The 19,779-nt window shown below is 32.8% G+C and overlaps 1 protein-coding gene across 2 annotated transcripts; it reads left to right on the top strand.

Annotated features, from left to right (window-relative positions):
* The first annotated feature begins 2,648 nt into the window (after positions 1-2,648).
* Positions 2,649-15,439, top strand: LOC111004033 (segmentation protein even-skipped-like). Of its 2 annotated transcripts, none has more exons than XM_022274842.2 (4): positions 2,649-2,960; positions 11,668-11,731; positions 11,906-12,038; positions 15,068-15,439. In XM_022274842.2, exons 1-4 carry the CDS (start codon positions 2,675-2,677, stop codon positions 15,386-15,388), a joined length of 804 nt encoding a protein of 267 aa, XP_022130534.1. In that variant the 5' UTR covers positions 2,649-2,674; the 3' UTR covers positions 15,389-15,439. The 2 variants fall into 2 exon arrangements, with proteins under 2 accessions (XP_022130534.1, XP_045487338.1); XM_045631382.1 differs by lacking the exon at positions 2,649-2,960 and adding an exon at positions 6,648-6,865.
* Positions 15,440-19,779: the final 4,340 nt, after the last annotated feature.

The raw sequence follows: 19,779 nt of genomic DNA, 5'->3' as shown, positions 1-19,779 counted from the left end.
TGCCACTCTTTTCACGTTGGGGAAACAGAATAATCTGTCAATTGAACGACTAATTAAGCTAGTGGGCTGTATTTACTAATATTAAATAGTTAAAAGTAAAAAGTTTGGGAGGTTTCAGGGTATCTCTGGATCACCTGAACCGCCATCAATAACACAAAAATGATTTTTTTTTTGCGGTTTTCACCAATATCTAGAAATATACATGAGGATATGTATATTTAATACTTTTACCTTTGAGGTGTATGCCTCGTGCAAGGCCGAGGTCGCTTATGGATTTGTTGAAAAAACGTAAAAATATAGAGGAATTCTTCTTTATGATGTTTGGGGTTGCTTTGTTGGAGAACATTAAACATTTACCAACGGGAATTGCGTCCCTGGGCCACGAGTTGCGCCATGACTGCTACCACCTCCGTCAATTAATTATAAAGGGTAACATCCAGGGTAAACGGTTGGTAGAATGTAGAAATCATGGCTAATCAATGTTAGGGAGTTGACGAGTATTGTGACTGCGCAAGAGTTGATGCATCTGGCACTGGACAAGATTTGCTTCAAGTGACTGACGGCCAACCTCCAGTAATTTATTTTGTTATTTATGTTTTAGTTAGTTATGTTTATTGCCAGTTCTTCTCTTCCGTTCTACGCCCTTGATTGAGAACTGGCAGTAAATGTAAAATTAGAATCATTTAATATTTCTTTTTTTGACGTTCATAAGTGTACAATATGTTACCTATATGAATAAATAAATTTTGACTTTGACTTTGAATGGAGAGGCACTATAAGAAGATGAAGTAGTTGCTACTACTTTTTATCTTATAACGACTGGCTAAATGTAGATAGACCACTAGGCTGTTTAATATTGTGTAGGTACTGTATAAAAAATAATTGAAACGTCACTGATATATATAACCTATAATATATTATTGATAATAAATTTTTATTTTTGAATGATACACACAAGAATATTGTTGCCTTAGTGAGGCTATCATAGAGCTAGAGGCTTATCATCTTCATGCCTATAAGTTTGACGAATAATTATGAAACAGATAGTTAGAGAGTTAGAGATCAGAAGAGCAGATTTGTACCGGTACAGCGCCACTGATCTTTTTTTAATGGCACACTCAGATATGATAGTTTTAATAAGATATTATGTTAAGAACTAGCTAAATATAACATAATATCTCTATATATATAAAATTCTCGTGTCACAATGTTTGTTCCCATACTTCTCCGAAACGGCTCGACCGATTCTTATGACATATTTATGCATATTCAGTAAGTCTGAATATCGATTAGAATCTGCTACTATCTATCTTTCGAACACCTAAGTGGTAAGGGATGTTCACGCAAAAAAATTTGATTTTTATTTTTAGACAAAAAAAATGTTTTTATTTTTTATGAAACAGCATGCATAAACTACAAGATTAGTGTAGCACTTATAATTTGAACTCCCTCTGGGATAGCATAGAAAAAATGTACTAAAAAGGTAGGCATTGAGGAAAAACGAAGTTCGCGGGGCAGCTAGTATATAGATAATAAAATACTTACACATATTTCTTTTATTATGGCCGCGATTTAGCAGTGTACAATGCCAAGCTGTTCAAGTAGGTATTCTGAGAAGGTATGAGTTTCGCAATCAATTTAATCTTAATTATTCAATCACATAGTATTGACGTAAAGTAATGTATGAATTCAACGTTCTTCGTTCCTCCACTGAGCGTTAGGTATTTAAGTATAGCTTGTGGAACCAGCTACTGAAGTATTTCCGAACCAACTCAACTTAGAGTCCGTCAAGATTACCAATTCTTAAAAGGCCGGCAACACACTTCTGGCAATTTCACTGTCCGTGGGCGGCGGTTTATTAAACATCCGATGATCCGCCTGCCTGCCTGTTTGCATATAAAAAATATCAAGTGACTTTAAGAAAAAATAAAATCGAGACAGCGTTATGTTTGCTTCGTATGTGTGAAAATATTGTATTTTGACATGTGGGAGTCATAGTTAAGCGCACTAAGGGTGATATTCAGAATGAAACTTAGCTCAAACGAAATCTCCCGTATATCAAAATTGAGTACAGTTTTGACTTACAAAGTCACACATAGCGTAAAGTCCCGTTTCTGAATGTTACACTGAGTCCCTAAATATTAATAAAATACTTCTAAATGGGTCGTTTATGGGTGGTTTAGTAAAAAATTATAAAAAACACAAAACTGCACCCAAAATAATAATGTTCTGTAATTGCGTCTAATAAATAAATTACACTTTAATAACTCTAAGTAATAAAATAATATATTTTTTTCTAAACCACAAGTATCCAAATTCACGGAATAATGTACTTTATATCATACAAATTTAAGCATATAATAGCATAGCGAATTTTACTGTACCTTTCATTTTTGTATGGAAAATAAGGTTTAGAATCCCTAATAACAATTGTATCACATTTAATAATATACCGTAGTACTGTGAATATAAAGTCTTGATTTGCCTGCATCTATCGCATTAAAATAAACACATCACAGAGCAAAATATACCCTAAGACAGAGATGTAAAGTTCATAGTACAAAAATGGCAGCCTCCTCCCCAACACGTACAGGCGTGGCCACCTCATCTCAAACCAAGTCAGTCAGCATCAGTCGTTCGAAATTCAGTGATCGATACGTGTTGTGAGTGAAAAATGGATTCCGAAACCAAACAAACCAAAATCCCGCCGAAGAATTTCTCTATCGAGTCCATTGTGGGGATCGATCGACGTTCCCCGGAAATCGACATCGAGAATAATATCGACTTTAACGATGAGGAAGTTAAGAAAGTTGGTTATTACTTCCAAAATCGTGTACCGAACTTCCCTTTCTTTATGTATGAGAAGAGAAATGAGTACCAGGGAGAGGATTTGAAGAGGGCAAGCCCCGGGAGCGTCAGGAGTGAGGTGGACAGCGACGGCGCAGACGACAGACCACACGGTAGGTTCACAGTTTTACTTACTAGTAACAATCAAGTAGTATTCAAAAATATTAAACCGACCTTAATAAATCATCCGGACCGATGAAATAATTTCGGTTTTCTATTATAGAAAAATACCTTTTAATAACTGTTCAAATTAGAAATGCCTTTATTTAATCTGAGTTAGTTAGGGGAAGAAACAATGCTATTAACTGCTGCCGTATTTTAATAAGTATGTCAGTGTGTTAAACTGTTAATTAGTATATATAATATATTGAAAACTATATGTATAAAGCTGCATTGTTTTGCCTTAAAATGGTACTGTAAAGTGTCTTCATATTCTAAAAAAAAAGTAACTGATAACATTTCAATCCACCTGGGGGTTCGGCATTGCGTCCGCCAAGCCGTGAAAGCGAACCTTTTCTCAAATTATTTCATGCCATTTTCGACACCTTGTAACTTAGTATTGCATTACATTAGAAGCCTGAATTTCAGTTAGCAAGCAGGGATTGTAGAAACATGGTGTATTTCAAATTGTATCCACTTTGAACTAGTAGTTTAAATTAGTTTTGAAGTAGTAGTAGAATTATAACTAGTCTAATTTCTTTATTTTTATGTTTTCTATATGTTTCTTCGTTTTGTCACTCTCTTGTGAGATACACCACTTAATCTTACGTTTTACGGTAGAATAACTCAGTTGTAAGACTTGGTTTTCACAAGTAACAATTCTGATATTATTCATAGGTATGCGTTCCACTTACTAAAAATAATTCATGCCGTTTCAAATACAATCTGTATTAAATTTGTAATAAAATCCTCTAAAAGTCGTCTCTCTAATTTTTATTACAATACGGAAGGTATAGATAATAATAATTGACAAATATTCAAATAATAAAAGGGGGGGGGGGTCAAAAACATAGATTACACACTCGTAGATTAACACGTCGACGAAGCGACTGGAGACTGAATTATACAGATAATAAATGACACCTAATTACAATAATATGAAATTAGTATTTACCTGTCGGTATTGGCGTAATTTGAGAAAATTATCATGTCATTAAGCTAGCTGTAAAGCAATAAAATGAGGTCCTTTTTAATATTTTTATTACTGAACGGTACATTGTCACTTTGTGTTCACCGACGGCCGAGAAACTATTAAAATTAATAATTACTGTTTCTCCCGGCTAGAAATAGATTTAGATTTTTTGCAAAGTTGATTTTAGTCTAAACGATTTGATTTGATTAATTATAAGTAACACCCGACCATAATAGAATCAAGTATATCATCTGATTAAAAAAATGAGGAATTATTTATCTCACTTAATACCTTAATCTTAGACGGGTTTAATTCTTTTCAAATTGTTTACATTGAACTGGCCGAACTCAGTTTCGGCACTACGGCGATAAGAATCATGTTTGTAATTATATATTAATTGCAGCATATATTTTCTCTTTATGTATTTACTGACCACACTTGATACCTCGAAGGTAGAGAAAAATCTCTCAGAAAATTTCCTAAAAAAACTGGAAGTGGTTTGATGGGCTGGAACGTTTGTGGGCGGACATTGGCTCTTCCTTTGATTGAATTTGGTGTAATTATTCAAGTTGCCTTCCAGAGCGATAGAATGATTATAGCGGTCATACCATTTTTAAAGTACGATTTGTTTTAACCCAATAGTCTTTAGTTTCGACTGTTACCTGTTCATCAACACAAAATTTATAACCAGCAAGAATTCTCTTGAGGTCTGAGTACTTGCCTTTCTGATATTATCTAAAAGTCAATAAGTTAAAATCAAAATTTAAGTTCCAAAACTTAAACTTTGACAAGCCATAATATCGACGAATGCTTAAATCAAATAAAATCATAAATAAATAAATATGCAGTTAATATCCATATTCCAGTTATAAAGAAACAATTAACATTGGTTCATAAACAGGTGGAAAATAAAACATTTAAAGTTGAAAGGGTCACACCCTTGTTCATTTGTTTATAATACGATTAGGTGTTTGCAAAATATTTGTATCATAACTGCATTAGGGGGTTCACCCTCTGCATATTTAAATGTAACGAATTATTATATTATCTATGACAAATATTTTTTTATGTTAATGCTTCATTGACTGACAATTTAAGTTGGATATAATGACATTTAAATGTTAACTAGGTAAATACAGCAGCTTCGAATGTACTAAGTAATTATGTCGTCGGGATCCAATTTTCTGGGTCGAATTGTCAATTTGACATGTAAAATCGTAAATATTATGTATATGATAACAATACTTTACATGAATATATTGTAGAATCATGTTCACATTTTAATATACAACGTAATGCAAATATTATTACAATAATAGGACATTTAGATATATGGGGTTCGTGACAATTATTAAGTTCTGTGTTAATAATTTAAACCTTACTATAACTTTGTAACAAAATATGAAGTAGCAAATCCACGAATTGTAAGAAAAATGTTACCAATAACACTTCACGGTTTAATATTGACAAATTATTCTCTGCACCTACAGCGAACAGTAGCAATCGTATTCAAAACAATTGTTTTAAAATAATACCAAGTTTGGACACTAGCAGTTTTGACGCAGCGTGACATTTGTCAAATTTACCGCCAAAACAATGAGACCACAGACAATACATGTCTTTCAATGTTGCCACACAATTGTTTTGCTCAATTATAGACTGGTGTATTGTGGTGGAAATTTCTCTTTTATTACTGCTTAGTTTTGGGTAAATATTTGGTTTTATTGCTTCCATATTTCGGTGGAAAGGTTTTATTACTTTACGGTTAGTTGCATTAACAATGTATTATAACAATACAGAACGAATAGGTACTCGCTTTTACAGTCTTGAAATTCTGAAACGCTAAACTGTGCTAATTTAAATACGAAGTAATATACATCTATAGCTTTATTTAATATAATCTATCCGTACCGCTATGAACTGTTTAGCCCAGACGTCAAATACTATATTAGGAATGGGTACTTCATTTAATAACCCATGGTAACGGAAATTATTAGAAAAACATAAAAGATGTTCATATAATGAAGGAATTTGAGTTGTTATTTTTCGTAATACAAAACAAAACGTTTAAGCACTTGATTTATCTGTGGTTCCACATTATTTAACAGTATCTGTTATACAGAATCAAAGCGCTGTTAGTCGTATTTATCAGCGAGGTGTTATATCGTATTAATAAAGTTACCAAGCAATAACGCGCCATGATACTCAACGCAGCCGTGATTAAATTGTTAGGATAATGGTACACCGAGTGATACAGCAAAATAAAGAAGTTTAAAGGTTTTATACCTGTTTTATAAAGATTTTTTTTATTTTGGTTTACAATTAATATTTACAATGTTATTTGTATAGTATAAAAAGGTATTTCAAACGAAATTCCTTGGGTTTAGTGAGTTTCTAGTATTATTTTTAAATACTTCAAGAAACATTTTTTTTAGTAAATATATATCACCTCAATGAGGTTTTTATTAAACAAGTTTTTAATTTAGTCAAATCAAGTGTACCACCAGCCTTACAAAGCAGTTAAATAAGCTTCAGAAGCTCGTGAGTGAAAGAGACAAAACGCGCCCCGCCCTGATTGGTGGGGAGAAAAACGTTCAACCTTATTGGTTGGCGCATTATGGATTTTTAGTACAAGGCGTTCCACATTCAAATATCGATAAAACGTTGACTTTGACAGTTCACTTTTTCCGCGCGCGTCTCTAGAATTTCCTGAAAAATCAATTGACAATTTACATCTACGAGCTTTAACTGTTTTGTTTTGGCGATTTTGAATGGAGGCGCTTAATTACGGCATGGATACAAGGTTAAGAGGATTATCCGTCGACATAATGACGAAATCTCATTCTTTTAGTGACATACAAAATACGCCGCCATCGTCACCTAAAGGTATCTATTATCTCATTAATTATAACAATCTACCAAATCTCAACTTAGTTATTAAAACATCTGGAATATTTTTCGGTTCATACTGCATTTCTTCTATTTTAATTTTGTCAACTTATTTAAAATTCGAATAAGAAAAAAAAAACTAACAAAACTATTTATCAATTTAATTTTGACAGATCGATTTTTAGTGTGCCAGTATTTGCTAACTATATTTATGCTTAATGGTGACTTATTATAAATTAGATTAAATTGATTTATTTTATTTTATTCCTGTGCAATTCATAAATTTTCTGTGAATGACAAAGTGACTTCGTCGATAGGTATTTTTATGGTTTTTAGTTGTCACAGAGAAATTAAACAATTCTTATTTTTTGTGTGTACAACCGCAATATAATTTTATGTTTTTATTAAGTAAGAACTTAACAGCACTTATTACAAAATTACGATGCGTAATTATGTTGTAAACCGTTATTTTGTCAAAGTCGCCGCTAGGACACTTTTGTAAATCTTTCCAGGTAATGTTATGATTTTAAACTATTCGAACTGTGAAAGAAATGAAGGTTATTGTTTGACTGTAGCAATTATGAGGTTACAACTCTAAATGTTTTGTCTTAAGCGTTTGACATACGCCGACGAATTTGCATTCATTGTTTCATTTCCCGTTAGGTACCGGTTTGAAATATGCCGATTAGTTTTTATATCCCTTTTAATCTTAATTACACACGTTTACCTAATTGACCACGCAGCTGCCACAAAATCCTTGTCTACGGTCACTTCCCGCCACAGATTGACAAGTCGCCATTTTTAATTACACGTCACATGGGGTAATAGGTTGTACGTCTTGTCAATTGGGCTTTAACTGATTGTGTTTTTATTGCTAGCTCCCTACAGAGATATTTATCTCCATTACAGTGTTGCCGACTACTAGATACGGATTTTATTATGAAAATTGGTTTAGGGGAGCGTGCCGAGGGATGACACTGGATAATTGGCTGTGTATTGGATAATTGTTCGCTATCGTCTGTCTAAATTGTTTTAATTCCTTTGAGGATTACTTTTTTTAATTAATCAACATTCTTAGATACGTTTTATTGTTAGGGGTTTGTTGAGATTTTAAGCGTTGCTTTTTGTTTCATTTCGGAGACTTTTCACTTTACGACTCAAAAAATATTCAATAAGTTTACTCAAATAATAACATTAGGTTGAAAAGCGAATTAAATTAAAGCATACAGTTTCAAATCACGTCCTATTACGACATGAATCACCACAGACCAGACCGCAAAATAACAAAGGGCAGTAATACTACAGATACAAACTGGATTAATCATTCGTAAACACATTAGCGTAAACGTACAATTAATACCGATTCGCAACGTAATAGCCCTTGTAATAGTACCGATGCATCAATTACTATCGATATCGATATCTCACCCTCGCCACGCGTCACTAATTGATCGGCCATTGTTCATGCGTTTATTGTCTATGATACCGGTGATGGGATTCGTATTTTGAATCTGTTAGAATTCGATTTATGTGCAACGTTCGCTGCTTTGTTCGATATTTATTGACCTTTCATTTATAAGTATAACCAATTTTATACTTTATAGTTTAACATGTATAGTCTAACATCTTTCGTTACTTTGTTCTCCTTAATTTTTAGTGAATATGGGTGAGAAACAAACATTCGGTTTTGGGGCTTTGATAATAAAGAATATATAATTATAATTATGTATGTGATATTAACTTAAAAAACGTGTCCTAATAATTATCGCTCACAGCATCATAAGTGTTATTTTGTCCAAATATAGTCACTGTATATGATTATGAAAATTATTTAAGCATGATTTAGGTGTAAATTTTTGTCTCGGTATTTTGTTTTACCTACCAACAAAACCAAGCCCGTGTCAAACATGTCCATGCGCTCAGAGCAAAATAGTATTAAAAACACAATGAAAAAGAATTTGTTTTAAAATAATACAAAATTGACCTTTTTTATGGCAATGGTTATAACTTTATGCCAGTTTAAATTAAAGGCTAGGGAAACTAAACGCGAGAAAAAATAAAGAAACACATCATAAACATAGGGATAAGCTAGTTAAGAACTAAATAATATTAAGATTTAATATTTACATAAATATTAAATCTTAATATTATTATTGATTATGTAAGAGGATAATACAATAAAGGATAAAGCAAAATACAGGAGATTTAGTCGGAAACGGAACATGTACTTAATAGTTGTAAGGAATTCAGAAAGGTGCGGTCATATTGGGAACAAGAAAATAAAATATGGTGACCTCACCAATATTTTCTCCACACAAAAATATTACTGTCAACAACAAGAATCGTTGCTAGATGATTGTATATACATGTCCTAAACGCATTTTGGGAGTGATAGACGTGACAATTTAGAATTTAAAGAACTATGTTTTACTGGGTGGAACCCCAGGGTTCCAGGGGATCCATGGGTTGAATTTCAACATAATAAATCGACCGTTACTTATGGAATTACGAAAGATTGTGTGTCATTTTAAATTTATGACTGTCAGTTGACTTTGACAATTAGCGCGTTTTGAAACAATGCTCGAGGTTCTCGAAATTGTGTAAATGGTGCATCAGTGTATGTGGGCGGTTGATAAAATTCATTAACATACATGAAATTGTTATTTGTTCATATTACATTTATATAAAACTAATTTTATTAAGTTAATATAACTTTGAAGTGAAATACTGCCTTAAACGAGTTCGGATTATGATTTAACTAATCACTATTTAAAAGTTTTTAATAGTAAGACACAAACTAATCATTAATTGATATTAAATATGTCTGCATTAATCAATTATATGTCAATAAATTATAAATAATTACGGCTTTTCTAGAACCATAGATCGATTCAACTGTCAATTAAAAAATAGAATAAATCAGTGAGCTACAGCCATGCAAGTGATCAGCCTCCTGCGCCTGACAATCCCCGACTGTCTGTGTCTAAGAAAAGCCGGTTTCCTTCACCGTTTAAGTGAATGTTAAATGCGCACATGAAAGTGCAGGGTTGAGAGTCGCACGCTGAAGCCACTAGGCCAATACTGCTTAACAACCATCAAATAAGTCATCTTAATATATTTACACCATTAGAAGCCACACTTAAAAGATACCTATTTGTCACCGACAAAATTAGTTTACAATTAACTGCGCTCTATTTCAAAACAACTTAAGTGGTGCGTCGCCATGTAAATTAAAAAATCAGATGTCACATTCAAAAACCGAACGGAAGCAATACGGAAGCTTGTCTATGACACACGCCATAAATACAGCTGTTAATTTCTTTTTAAGGAACGATAGTCTGTTGTTTTTTCAAAAGGAAACGCGGCTAGACTCTTGCAAATTGAGCTTTGAGTGCTGTCGCCACCCAGCATGGGAACGACATAAGTGGTTGCCGCTAATTTAAATTTAAAAAATTAACGTCGCTTGCAAACACTTGAACGCAATAAATGTTTCATAACGAGGCTCATTTATTAGCTATTCTATTTATATCTTTTTAAAACCTTGTCCATACATGACGATTTATAAATGCACAACAAATGTATACATTTCGCATACATATGAAAGCTGTTTTATTGAAGTGATAAATAAGAAATGTATGACTTTATAATAAGCCAATAATAACGAACCAGAAATAATGGAACGTCTTCATCACGAGCATAGACAATAGACTTGAAAGCATTACATTTAGTGGCGTGTCAATACGCGCCCTTTTTAAATTTAGAACCACTTCAGCGACTAATCAGATTTGTAAAGTAAAATCTTTTTGAACGCCGAAATCGGTATTCTTTGAACTCATGGGAAAATATTTAATTAGAAAATAGCTTATTTGTGTTTGTTTTGTGTTAATGTATTCCTTTTGAAAGGTAAGGCAATTAGCACCTACCGGCTTCTGGTAAAAGCGAGTTTTTATGATAAGTCAATTGTGAATTCGGTTAGTCATTAGTGGTATGAGTGTTTCGATCCACCTGGTGTGATGTTTGCAATAAACATTCAATTTACAATCATTATTATCTTTTAAAAATCAATAGTGTTAGATTTTTTAATGCAAACCTCTTTTGTCATGGAGATGACAATTCAATGTTCCATTTTCGAATAACCAATGCCACATTAAAAAAATATATTTCTTTTTCTAAGTAACCGACTTGACAGTTCCGCGTTCGAAATTCAAACGGGAGCTACAGATTAAATTCCATTTAGTACAAGTAGCGATGTCTAGACAAGAGTCATTTAGATAATACACGACTTGGTATAAAAGGTGCCGACTAAGTACTACTTACAACCCTTTGCGTCTTGAGCGTCTTTACGCATTATTATTATTAATTGCTCTGTGGTATTTTTAGAAGTGATGCCAGCATTCAATGGCCATTAAATGTACTAAGGCGTATATTACCACAGCGAAAAGTATTACTGCAACGTTCGTTAGAAAGTAGTTGGCATAGTGGCTTCAACGTGCGACTCTCATCCCTGTTGTCCTTCATGACTTGTTGTCGACCAATGGACTTTCTTTACATGTGCGCATTTAACATTTGTTCGAACAATAAGTCGACGGCGTGTGTCAGGCACAGGCTGATCACCTACTTGCATATTAGATTGACAAATCATGAATCAGATATAGAAGTATGAGGCCCAGACTTAAAAAGGTTGTAGTGCCATTGATTATTTTTTTATATTAACCACGTTCGTAGACATGACACTCATTTTGTCGTTTTAATCATTTCTTCATATTGGGCTAAAATTAATTGATGTATTTTTGTTACAGAATCATTGAGTCCGCAATCAGAACAAATAACAAACTCATCGTCAGTACCAGATCCTAACATCAGGTAAATATATATTTTATGAAATTTTTGAAATAGCTTTATAATTTGTATTGCATAGGATTTGTATGCTTAACTTTAAGCCAAAGCCTGTCGAAAGTTGTTTCCGAAAACTATGTTTTTAAATTGTATTTATTGGAGTATTCTTATAAGCATTTAATAATGTTTTTCTTGTTGTAGGAGATACCGCACAGCGTTCACAAGAGAGCAGTTAGCTCGTTTAGAGAAGGAATTTATGAAGGAAAACTATGTATCAAGACCGAGACGATGTGAATTAGCAGCTCAGCTACAACTGCCCGAATCTACTATCAAGGTAATTACTCTAATGACTTAAAATACCAATACTATATTTCTTGCTGGTCACCCTATGAGGTAACACATTTGAGTGTCGCAGTGCACACAGGGGACTTTGTCTAGAGACGCCATTGACCAATGACAATCAAGCTATGGAAATCAATGCTGCGTTTAATAAAAGTATATTTTCTAAACGGCTGGGGAAGAAACCAACATTTCAAAGAAATTCAAATCAAAAGCCAAATTGTCATAGAGAAATATTATACACTAAGGAAATTTTACAAAACTAAAACTTAAGAATTCAAAACATTTAAAAATTAAGCAATACTAATAAAACCAGTTGCGTGCTGTAAACATAATTAAAATGAATCATAAATTGATTATTTCCAACTACGTCTTAATAAGGAATGTGTTAATTGGCCATTAGAACCGTTAAGTTTGGTTGCGAATCTATTATGAAACCTGCATGTAGTAAGAATTATTTTACTAATGAAAGTAACTTTTTGAGAATTTTATAAAATAAATAAATTTGTCTATAATCTGTCTAACGCAATAACAGAGGTTTATTATAATATATTTAAATGCCTTGTACATACCTAATTGAAATGTAATTGGTATAGAATTTAATTTATTTTGTAAACTGTTCTTTGTCGTACTTTTAAGCGAAACTTTCTCTTTCCTCCGAACAACAAATTTTGATGAATGTTTTACGATATATCAACAACGGTACAGCTGGGGTATTTATTTGTATATAAACACAGCAATCTTTCCTTAAGAGGTTCATTAAGCAAACAAACAAAACCCTTTAAGATTTTAAAGCGAAATATGCAATTAGCAGCCATTTTGAAGTTTGCGCGCGCAAAATGGCGCGCCTTCTGCAAGCATCATAGACAAGATTATGGCTTTTTACAGTACGCGAAGGTAATAAAATATTCAAGATGAGGTTTTAGTATATTTTGCTTTACGAAAAGGGCTGGCAGTATTTTTGTTGAATTAATTTAGTTACGTAAATTTCATCCCACATTTGCATGCCGAAGTGTGCTTAAGTTTTTTTTACTAAGAATAATCTTATCTAAATGTTTAGTTTGAACAACACGGAAACTTAATAATAAAAGAACTAATAAAAGCACAATATGCTAGAAAATAATCTCAAGCCTTTCATTAAGATACAAAAGACTCAATCAAATTCTTTCTAGATAATCGTAATTTTACGACAAATAAAATTGTCTATGGCCAACCATAGATTACACCGCAATAAAAGTCCATCACAATAAACAAATACTTTACACATCAAATAGTAGCCGCGGTTTATAATTTTTTAATTGGTGTTATCGTAAAACTTGTTTAATACAATCGCTCACATTTTTGTCGACCCATAAGAAATTTAAAAAATTAAAATCAGAGGGATGCCTTTGATTATAGATAAAGTGCCTATCATGGACACCAGCCCTTATTAGGAATAAAATAATAATTTTTGAAATTTAAAAATAAATATTACTTGGTCTATGGTGTAAAACATTTGCTTGTTACTACTTTAACCACAGATACAAACTAAAAAAATAAAAAAAAACTGAAACTTAATGTAGTTTAAGTAAAAAACATTTGTGTTCTCGACTGTGACCGTCATTTATTGCCTACGAGTGTTTATAATGATTTGACTTTATAATGGAGTTTCTTTTCGATTTAATGTTTATTAGCATTGTATGGCTACTGAATAATTCGGTCGGTTTTTCAACAAATTAGCGTTGGTGTAAAATTTGAATGGCGTTATAAAACACATGTATATCATTTGGGATTTCTTTTTGGACGTGATAATTGAAATTAGTGCGTCATTTGAACTAAAAAATATTCAAATGGGTATTCGTTTTGAATTTATAATAATTTTATGGTATTAATTATATTGGTATAACGAAGTATTTATAATTTTAGTTTACGTAAAATGTTATCATCATCGGAAAGCAAAAATACGTAATTTAATCGTAAACATTTTAAACTAAGACCTTTAAATTTAATGCTAGCGGTTAGACATTTAATACTTGCATTTAACAAATTTATAAAACAAGGAAAGTTCGAGTTGATTGTCGTAGGTATATACAGTGTAGGTACTTACTTATTCACTTTGATATTAGATAAATATTGTCAGATTACAATAAAAAATATGAGACTTGACAGAATGGTCGAAATTCAAAAGCCTTCCCAAAAAAAAAAACAGTAGCTCTACGCTATCGTTTTCACATTCGATTTTTGAATCTGTTCCATTGTTCGATAATACTCCCGTTATATACGAATCATTTAAATAATCTCTGGCTAACCATTATACTAGCATGATGAAAACGTTCAAGTATGATGCTTCAATTAGATCCATCATAATTTTCATCAAGGTAGTGTTAATTCGCAGAAATCATGTTACAAATGTGTTGCTACCAACGCAATTCACACTTAACGGTGCTTACTTGATGTTATGGTACCAAAATGTAAGTAGGTTAGGACAGAAATAGTTTGTATAGGAATTGTCTTTGGTTGGTTACGTCATCTTTTACGCATGTAATATGAACATATAATTATAAAATCGCGTTGAATTTTATTCTACTTACCTAGTAAACAGGAAAATTTTGTTACACTAAACAAAAAATAGTTTGGTCTTGGAAAATTCCTTTGTCATATTTATCTATTATCGAAATTATATAAGATATTATTGGCAAGTGGCAACACATGTTATGTTTTTTTGAATGTATTCTATGTTGAACAATACAATCTGTATATAGCAGTGTTGGCATAGAGGCTTCAGCTTGCGATTCTCATTACTGAGGTCGTAGTGACTCCCCGACTGTGTTAATGGAATCTTTTTATGTACACATTAAATATTCGCTCGAACGGTGAACCGTCTTGCCTTAGACACAAAAAGTCGGCGTATGCCAGGTACAGAAGGCTGAACACCTAATTGCCTATTAGATTAAGAAATGATCATGAAACAGATACAGAAAACTGAGGTCCAGATGTAAAAGAAGTTTTAACGTCACAAAACTAACCATGAAATTTCTCTTGCAGGTATGGTTTCAAAACCGAAGAATGAAAGACAAGCGCCAACGTATCGCCGTGGCTTGGCCCTACGCAGCAGTGTACAGCGACCCAGCCTTCGCAGCATCCATCCTCCAAGCAGCTGCATCATCAGTAGGCCTGCCTTACGGCTACCCTTCAGCCCCAATAATCCCCCCTTTCCATAACCCTCAACTTTTACCCTCGGGCTACCCGTACCCATATCCCTACCCCAGATACCCGTACATTCCACCAACCCCACCTTCCCCAGTCAACCCAGAAGGCTCAGTAAGACCTGGCTATTCGAGTTTTAATATTAACGTTGATAAGTAATCGGAAAACTGTGAAAATCAAAAGAATCAAGTGGTATGGAAATTAACAAGTATTGTATCACTTTAAGCCTATTGTATCGAGAGTTTAAATAAATTTAAGTTAAAGAAATGATATTTCATGGTAGTAGGCATTAATATTGATATGCGGAATCTTTTGTCACTTTTGCTCATTACCAAACTGGCACGAGTGTAAGAAAGACAAAATATCAATAAAGTTCCTAAGAAGAAGTAGATGGAAGGCTTATACAAAGAATTGATATTTCATTACAACCAAGATTATTACATTGATATATTCGTGTGAAATCTTTTGTCACGTTTGCTATTTACCAAACTGGCATGAGAGTAATAGAGACAGAACATGAGGCAAGTTCTTTCAGTAGGAATTTACCGCTAAGTATTTTTACGGGAGACAGTTCGCGCCGTCTCGCCTCAGAATTATTCATCAAGGCACTTATGTAAATAAAAATAGCTTAGGTAATTTATTATATATTCAAAAAGACATATTCATTCCACTATGTAAATAGGTGTTAGATAATCAGTAAAGTAAGAACCAAAGTGTATATTTAGTGCAATATTGTTTAAAGCTCAATCAAGTGTTAATACTCAGAATCCTTCATTAAGCGTTGAATACTTTAGCCGTATTGAGATAGTCAGTATTTTAATTTTTGTTTCATATAATTTGTTTAATGGATGATTCTGAATATGGCGGCTAGACTTATATTAGTGTTTATATTTTACGAAAATTAGGCTTATATAGTGCCAAAGTTATGACCTATGAATCTCTTTCTGTTTATTTTGGTCACATAATTCCATGGCTCTTTAATATGGATAAATATTTTTAAAATGTCATCAATTAGAAATTTAGTTTTTAATGTATAAATTGTAAATATTTTAAGTGTTCATAGGACGTATTTTAGAGAGTAAGATGTAAAAAATAATTTTAAAAGAAAAATATAAGAAGTTATTATACTTTTGTTTTATTAATTAACGTCGTGGAAGAGAAGAGATAAAGAGAACTTTTAATTATGACCGCTTCCCGTACGCCATCGCTGGATGATTACTTACGCCCAATAATTAATCGCCCAATGATTGCGTACCCAATAATTAATCCCCAATCTCAGATTGAAAACAATCTGATATCAGACCGTGACAGTCGATCAATGTATATGCATCCCAATAACCTAACCCTACGAAGACAATCCATTTTTGGCGACGGACAGAATGCTATCTCTTCGCTCTTTACACTCACATTTGATAATAATCAATATAAATCTAATAAAGAAAGTAAATCCGTACGAATAATATTAAAATATACATGTCTATGTTTATAACATATATCAAATAGCTAATTAATTATTTTAATAACTGGTATGGGTAAAAATCTTAAGATAGGATATTGGCACTATTGAACTGTCATCTTCATATGTATGAAGGCTTGTATCGACAGATGGCTATTATAATTCGTCGATTGGTTATTGGCACACTTTTATCAATATTTCGATTTAGGTCTATCTCAGATGGTCAACAATGGATTGAGATAGGTTATTTTTGAGCGTAAGGAGGCAATAGTTAAACGATACATTTTTTTATCCAACACAAAAATACAGTATTATATTCTTAACCGTCATAGTAATAAGAAACAATAATAAAAAATGGATAAAAAAGTTATCAAATTTGGTCCCTACCTTTAGATAATGCTGGCAGCATTAATGCTCGCTGTATAGTGATACTTATTCGTGGAGCGAGGAGAGCACCAGTACTGGGGTCACTGGTACCACTGGTAATCGCCATCCACGCATCTACCATCTCAAGGCGCCATCTTCAATGTTTAATTAGCGCCTGATGCACTTGAACCCCAAGTCGGTCCCTCCGCTCCAAAGGGTATAAAATGAAATCAAATTCTAATTATCTACAAAAATAAAATATTATTCGTTCGTGACATTTTTCATAAATCAAACGTAGCATTAATTGCATAAAGTTCAAACAATACACTTACTTCGCCATTATAACCTGGAGTTAACCTTTAACTTTATAAATAAAAATGTGTTGAGTTGTTGTTGCCCTCTGGTATTGAGAATATCCATGGGTACTCTTATCACTTAACATCAGGTAAGCTTGCCCGTGCCCCCTCCTTTATATAAAAAAAAACTACAATGTGTAGCCTTTAAATAAGTGTTTCAGCTCAGCTCACCCTAAATTGTAAACTCCATAAAAATATACTATATTTATTTCATATATGTTTATCTAGAACCTATTATCAAGTAAGCGCTGGTAAGCCGGTAAGTCCCCAAGTTAATAAAGCGACACGTTTATTACATCACCTGACGCGTACTTTATTACACTTTGCACATTATGTGTGACTTATTGGCAAAGGTAGGAAAACAGTAATTGAACTAATTAACAGTCTCCATGGTTCAGTGAACCAAGTGCTGATTTAGTGATTTAGTCTTCGTTTCGGTATCTGTCGAAACAAGCTGGTCGTTAAATATTCAGACCAGACCGGACTATACGAATTTATTTTAAGGAAAAAAAGGTTTTTTTAAAGAAGTGGATTTTTGTTAGTCCTTGTATAAAAGCATTGATTTAAGATAATGGATGACAGGCAACTAATTTTCTGGCAACTAATAGCCTTTATATATATATATATACCTTTCAAATGGTGAAATAATTTTAAAAATCAGTCCATTACTTTTGAGACAATACTTTACAAACATGCTTACAAATATTTCCATATTACTATTGATAACATAGACTGTATTATACAACAACTTCTAACAACATTTCTTGGTCCTAAATCAGGGGCTGAACATTCTTATCGGAGGGGATCTGTAATCAGCAATGGGTCTTTAAAACGCCGAAAGATATAAGTAGGCCATACGCTCCATCCCATATGCCATAGGATCCCCGGTTTTAGAGACCAGAGTGTTTCTTATTTTAAAAATTACAAGAAAACAGAGCCAAAAACCGACAATATTTTATGTTAAATGGACTCTTACTCTTGCTTTCCGTGTCCTTTTTTCTTGCTCACAAGTTAAGTTCTCTTGTTTCTTGTCTATGAACTGAAAATAATTCCCGAACGCTTGGCCACCCCACCCAATTCCGTTATGCCTTATCATTTATTACCCCTTATCTCGCGTCCATATATAATGTTATTACAGAAGATATCCAGCGCAACGCAATTTACAACAAACAAAATCGCATTTTGCTGATCTTTCTCATTATTTTACTACTGGTCACTAATTATATGGAGTTTAGGATGTCGTAAAATTCATGGATGTATGAATAGATACAATTTCTTTCGTTCACAATATAAACTCCAACTTAACTGTACTAAAATATAAAGATTAACGTTTAAAATAACGAATTGTAAATAGTCAGTCTTGTCTATCACATATCGTGATTGCTTTAATGAAAATTGAAAAAAAAATCGTAATAGGATCAAGTTTTCAAGCAGGTACATTAAAGTTTAGTACCTAAACCTTATGATAACAGCAGCGCTGTAGTTTTGAATTTTCATCCTCGAAATCTTCAACATCCAAAATATACCACTTTGTAGCTTAAAGATCAAAAAATTCCAAAACATACCGTTCGCGTGCGGTACAACGCCGGCCATTTTGATGTTATTTTCGTGCGTATCAAAATTTGGAATTACTATAACTTTTGACTAGGAAAAGCTACAATGTTTATTGATGATTTAATGAGCTTTCGCTCTAATATACTTTATACATATTCACGTACACACTACCATGAACCAGCCACAATTTAACTAAAAATATTGCTTTGGTACTGCTAGTTGCTACTGCTTTGGTAGTTGATAAGCGAGATTTTGTTAATTTTTATTTGAGAAAAATAAGCCACTAAAATAACATATCACGAGTATTTTAAAAATATTATTCTAAATCCCTAAATATTACGCTGCATCGTCACCTTACACAAAAACTTCCCCTATACGCTTATCATTTATTATTTCTCCATCGTAGCTGAGATAAATTACTTCTATTTGTTATAACTGTATTCGACTATTAAACTTCTAGACAATTTGGTTCTTAGAAAAAGCCACAACCAATTCCATCAGAAAAAACTTTGTTAAAATAACCATAGACCTCATTCCTTCAAATTTAAATTCTTGGCGTAATAATTCCTAAAAACAAACTGTTTCTAAGAAAAATTTTATGTAACGGGAGGCAACGTTAGCTGACCTGATACCGCCATCCAGTGTGTACGCTCATTTCTTTAAGGGCCACAAGTCAATTAGTTTAAATTGTAAATGTCTTGTATATAATATACAACTATCTCTTTCCATTACAGCGTAAACAGAAATAGACGTACGTAAAAAGAGAGAGTACGTATTTAGTGACATATGGCCAGTTTATTTGAAATAAGCAGCTTGAA

Source organism: Pieris rapae, chromosome 15 (assembly GCF_905147795.1).
Source record: "Pieris rapae chromosome 15, ilPieRapa1.1, whole genome shotgun sequence".
NCBI classification, from domain to species: Eukaryota; Metazoa; Arthropoda; class Insecta; order Lepidoptera; family Pieridae; genus Pieris; species Pieris rapae.
The sequence above is the reverse complement of the archived record's forward strand: the minus strand, read 5'-3'. Positions and strand labels throughout refer to the sequence as shown.

Bases quoted from the DNA above. Each gene is read 5' to 3' on its own strand.
- LOC111004033 (XM_022274842.2), top strand. From the start codon at position 2,675: ATGGATTCCGAAACCAAACAAACCAAAATCCCGCCGAAGAATTTCTCT. The intron at 2,961-11,667 runs GTAGGTTCACAG...TTTTTGTTACAG, and splicing joins CGCAGACGACAGACCACACG to AATCATTGAGTCCGCAATCA. The intron at 11,732-11,905 runs GTAAATATATAT...TTCTTGTTGTAG, and splicing joins GTACCAGATCCTAACATCAG to GAGATACCGCACAGCGTTCA.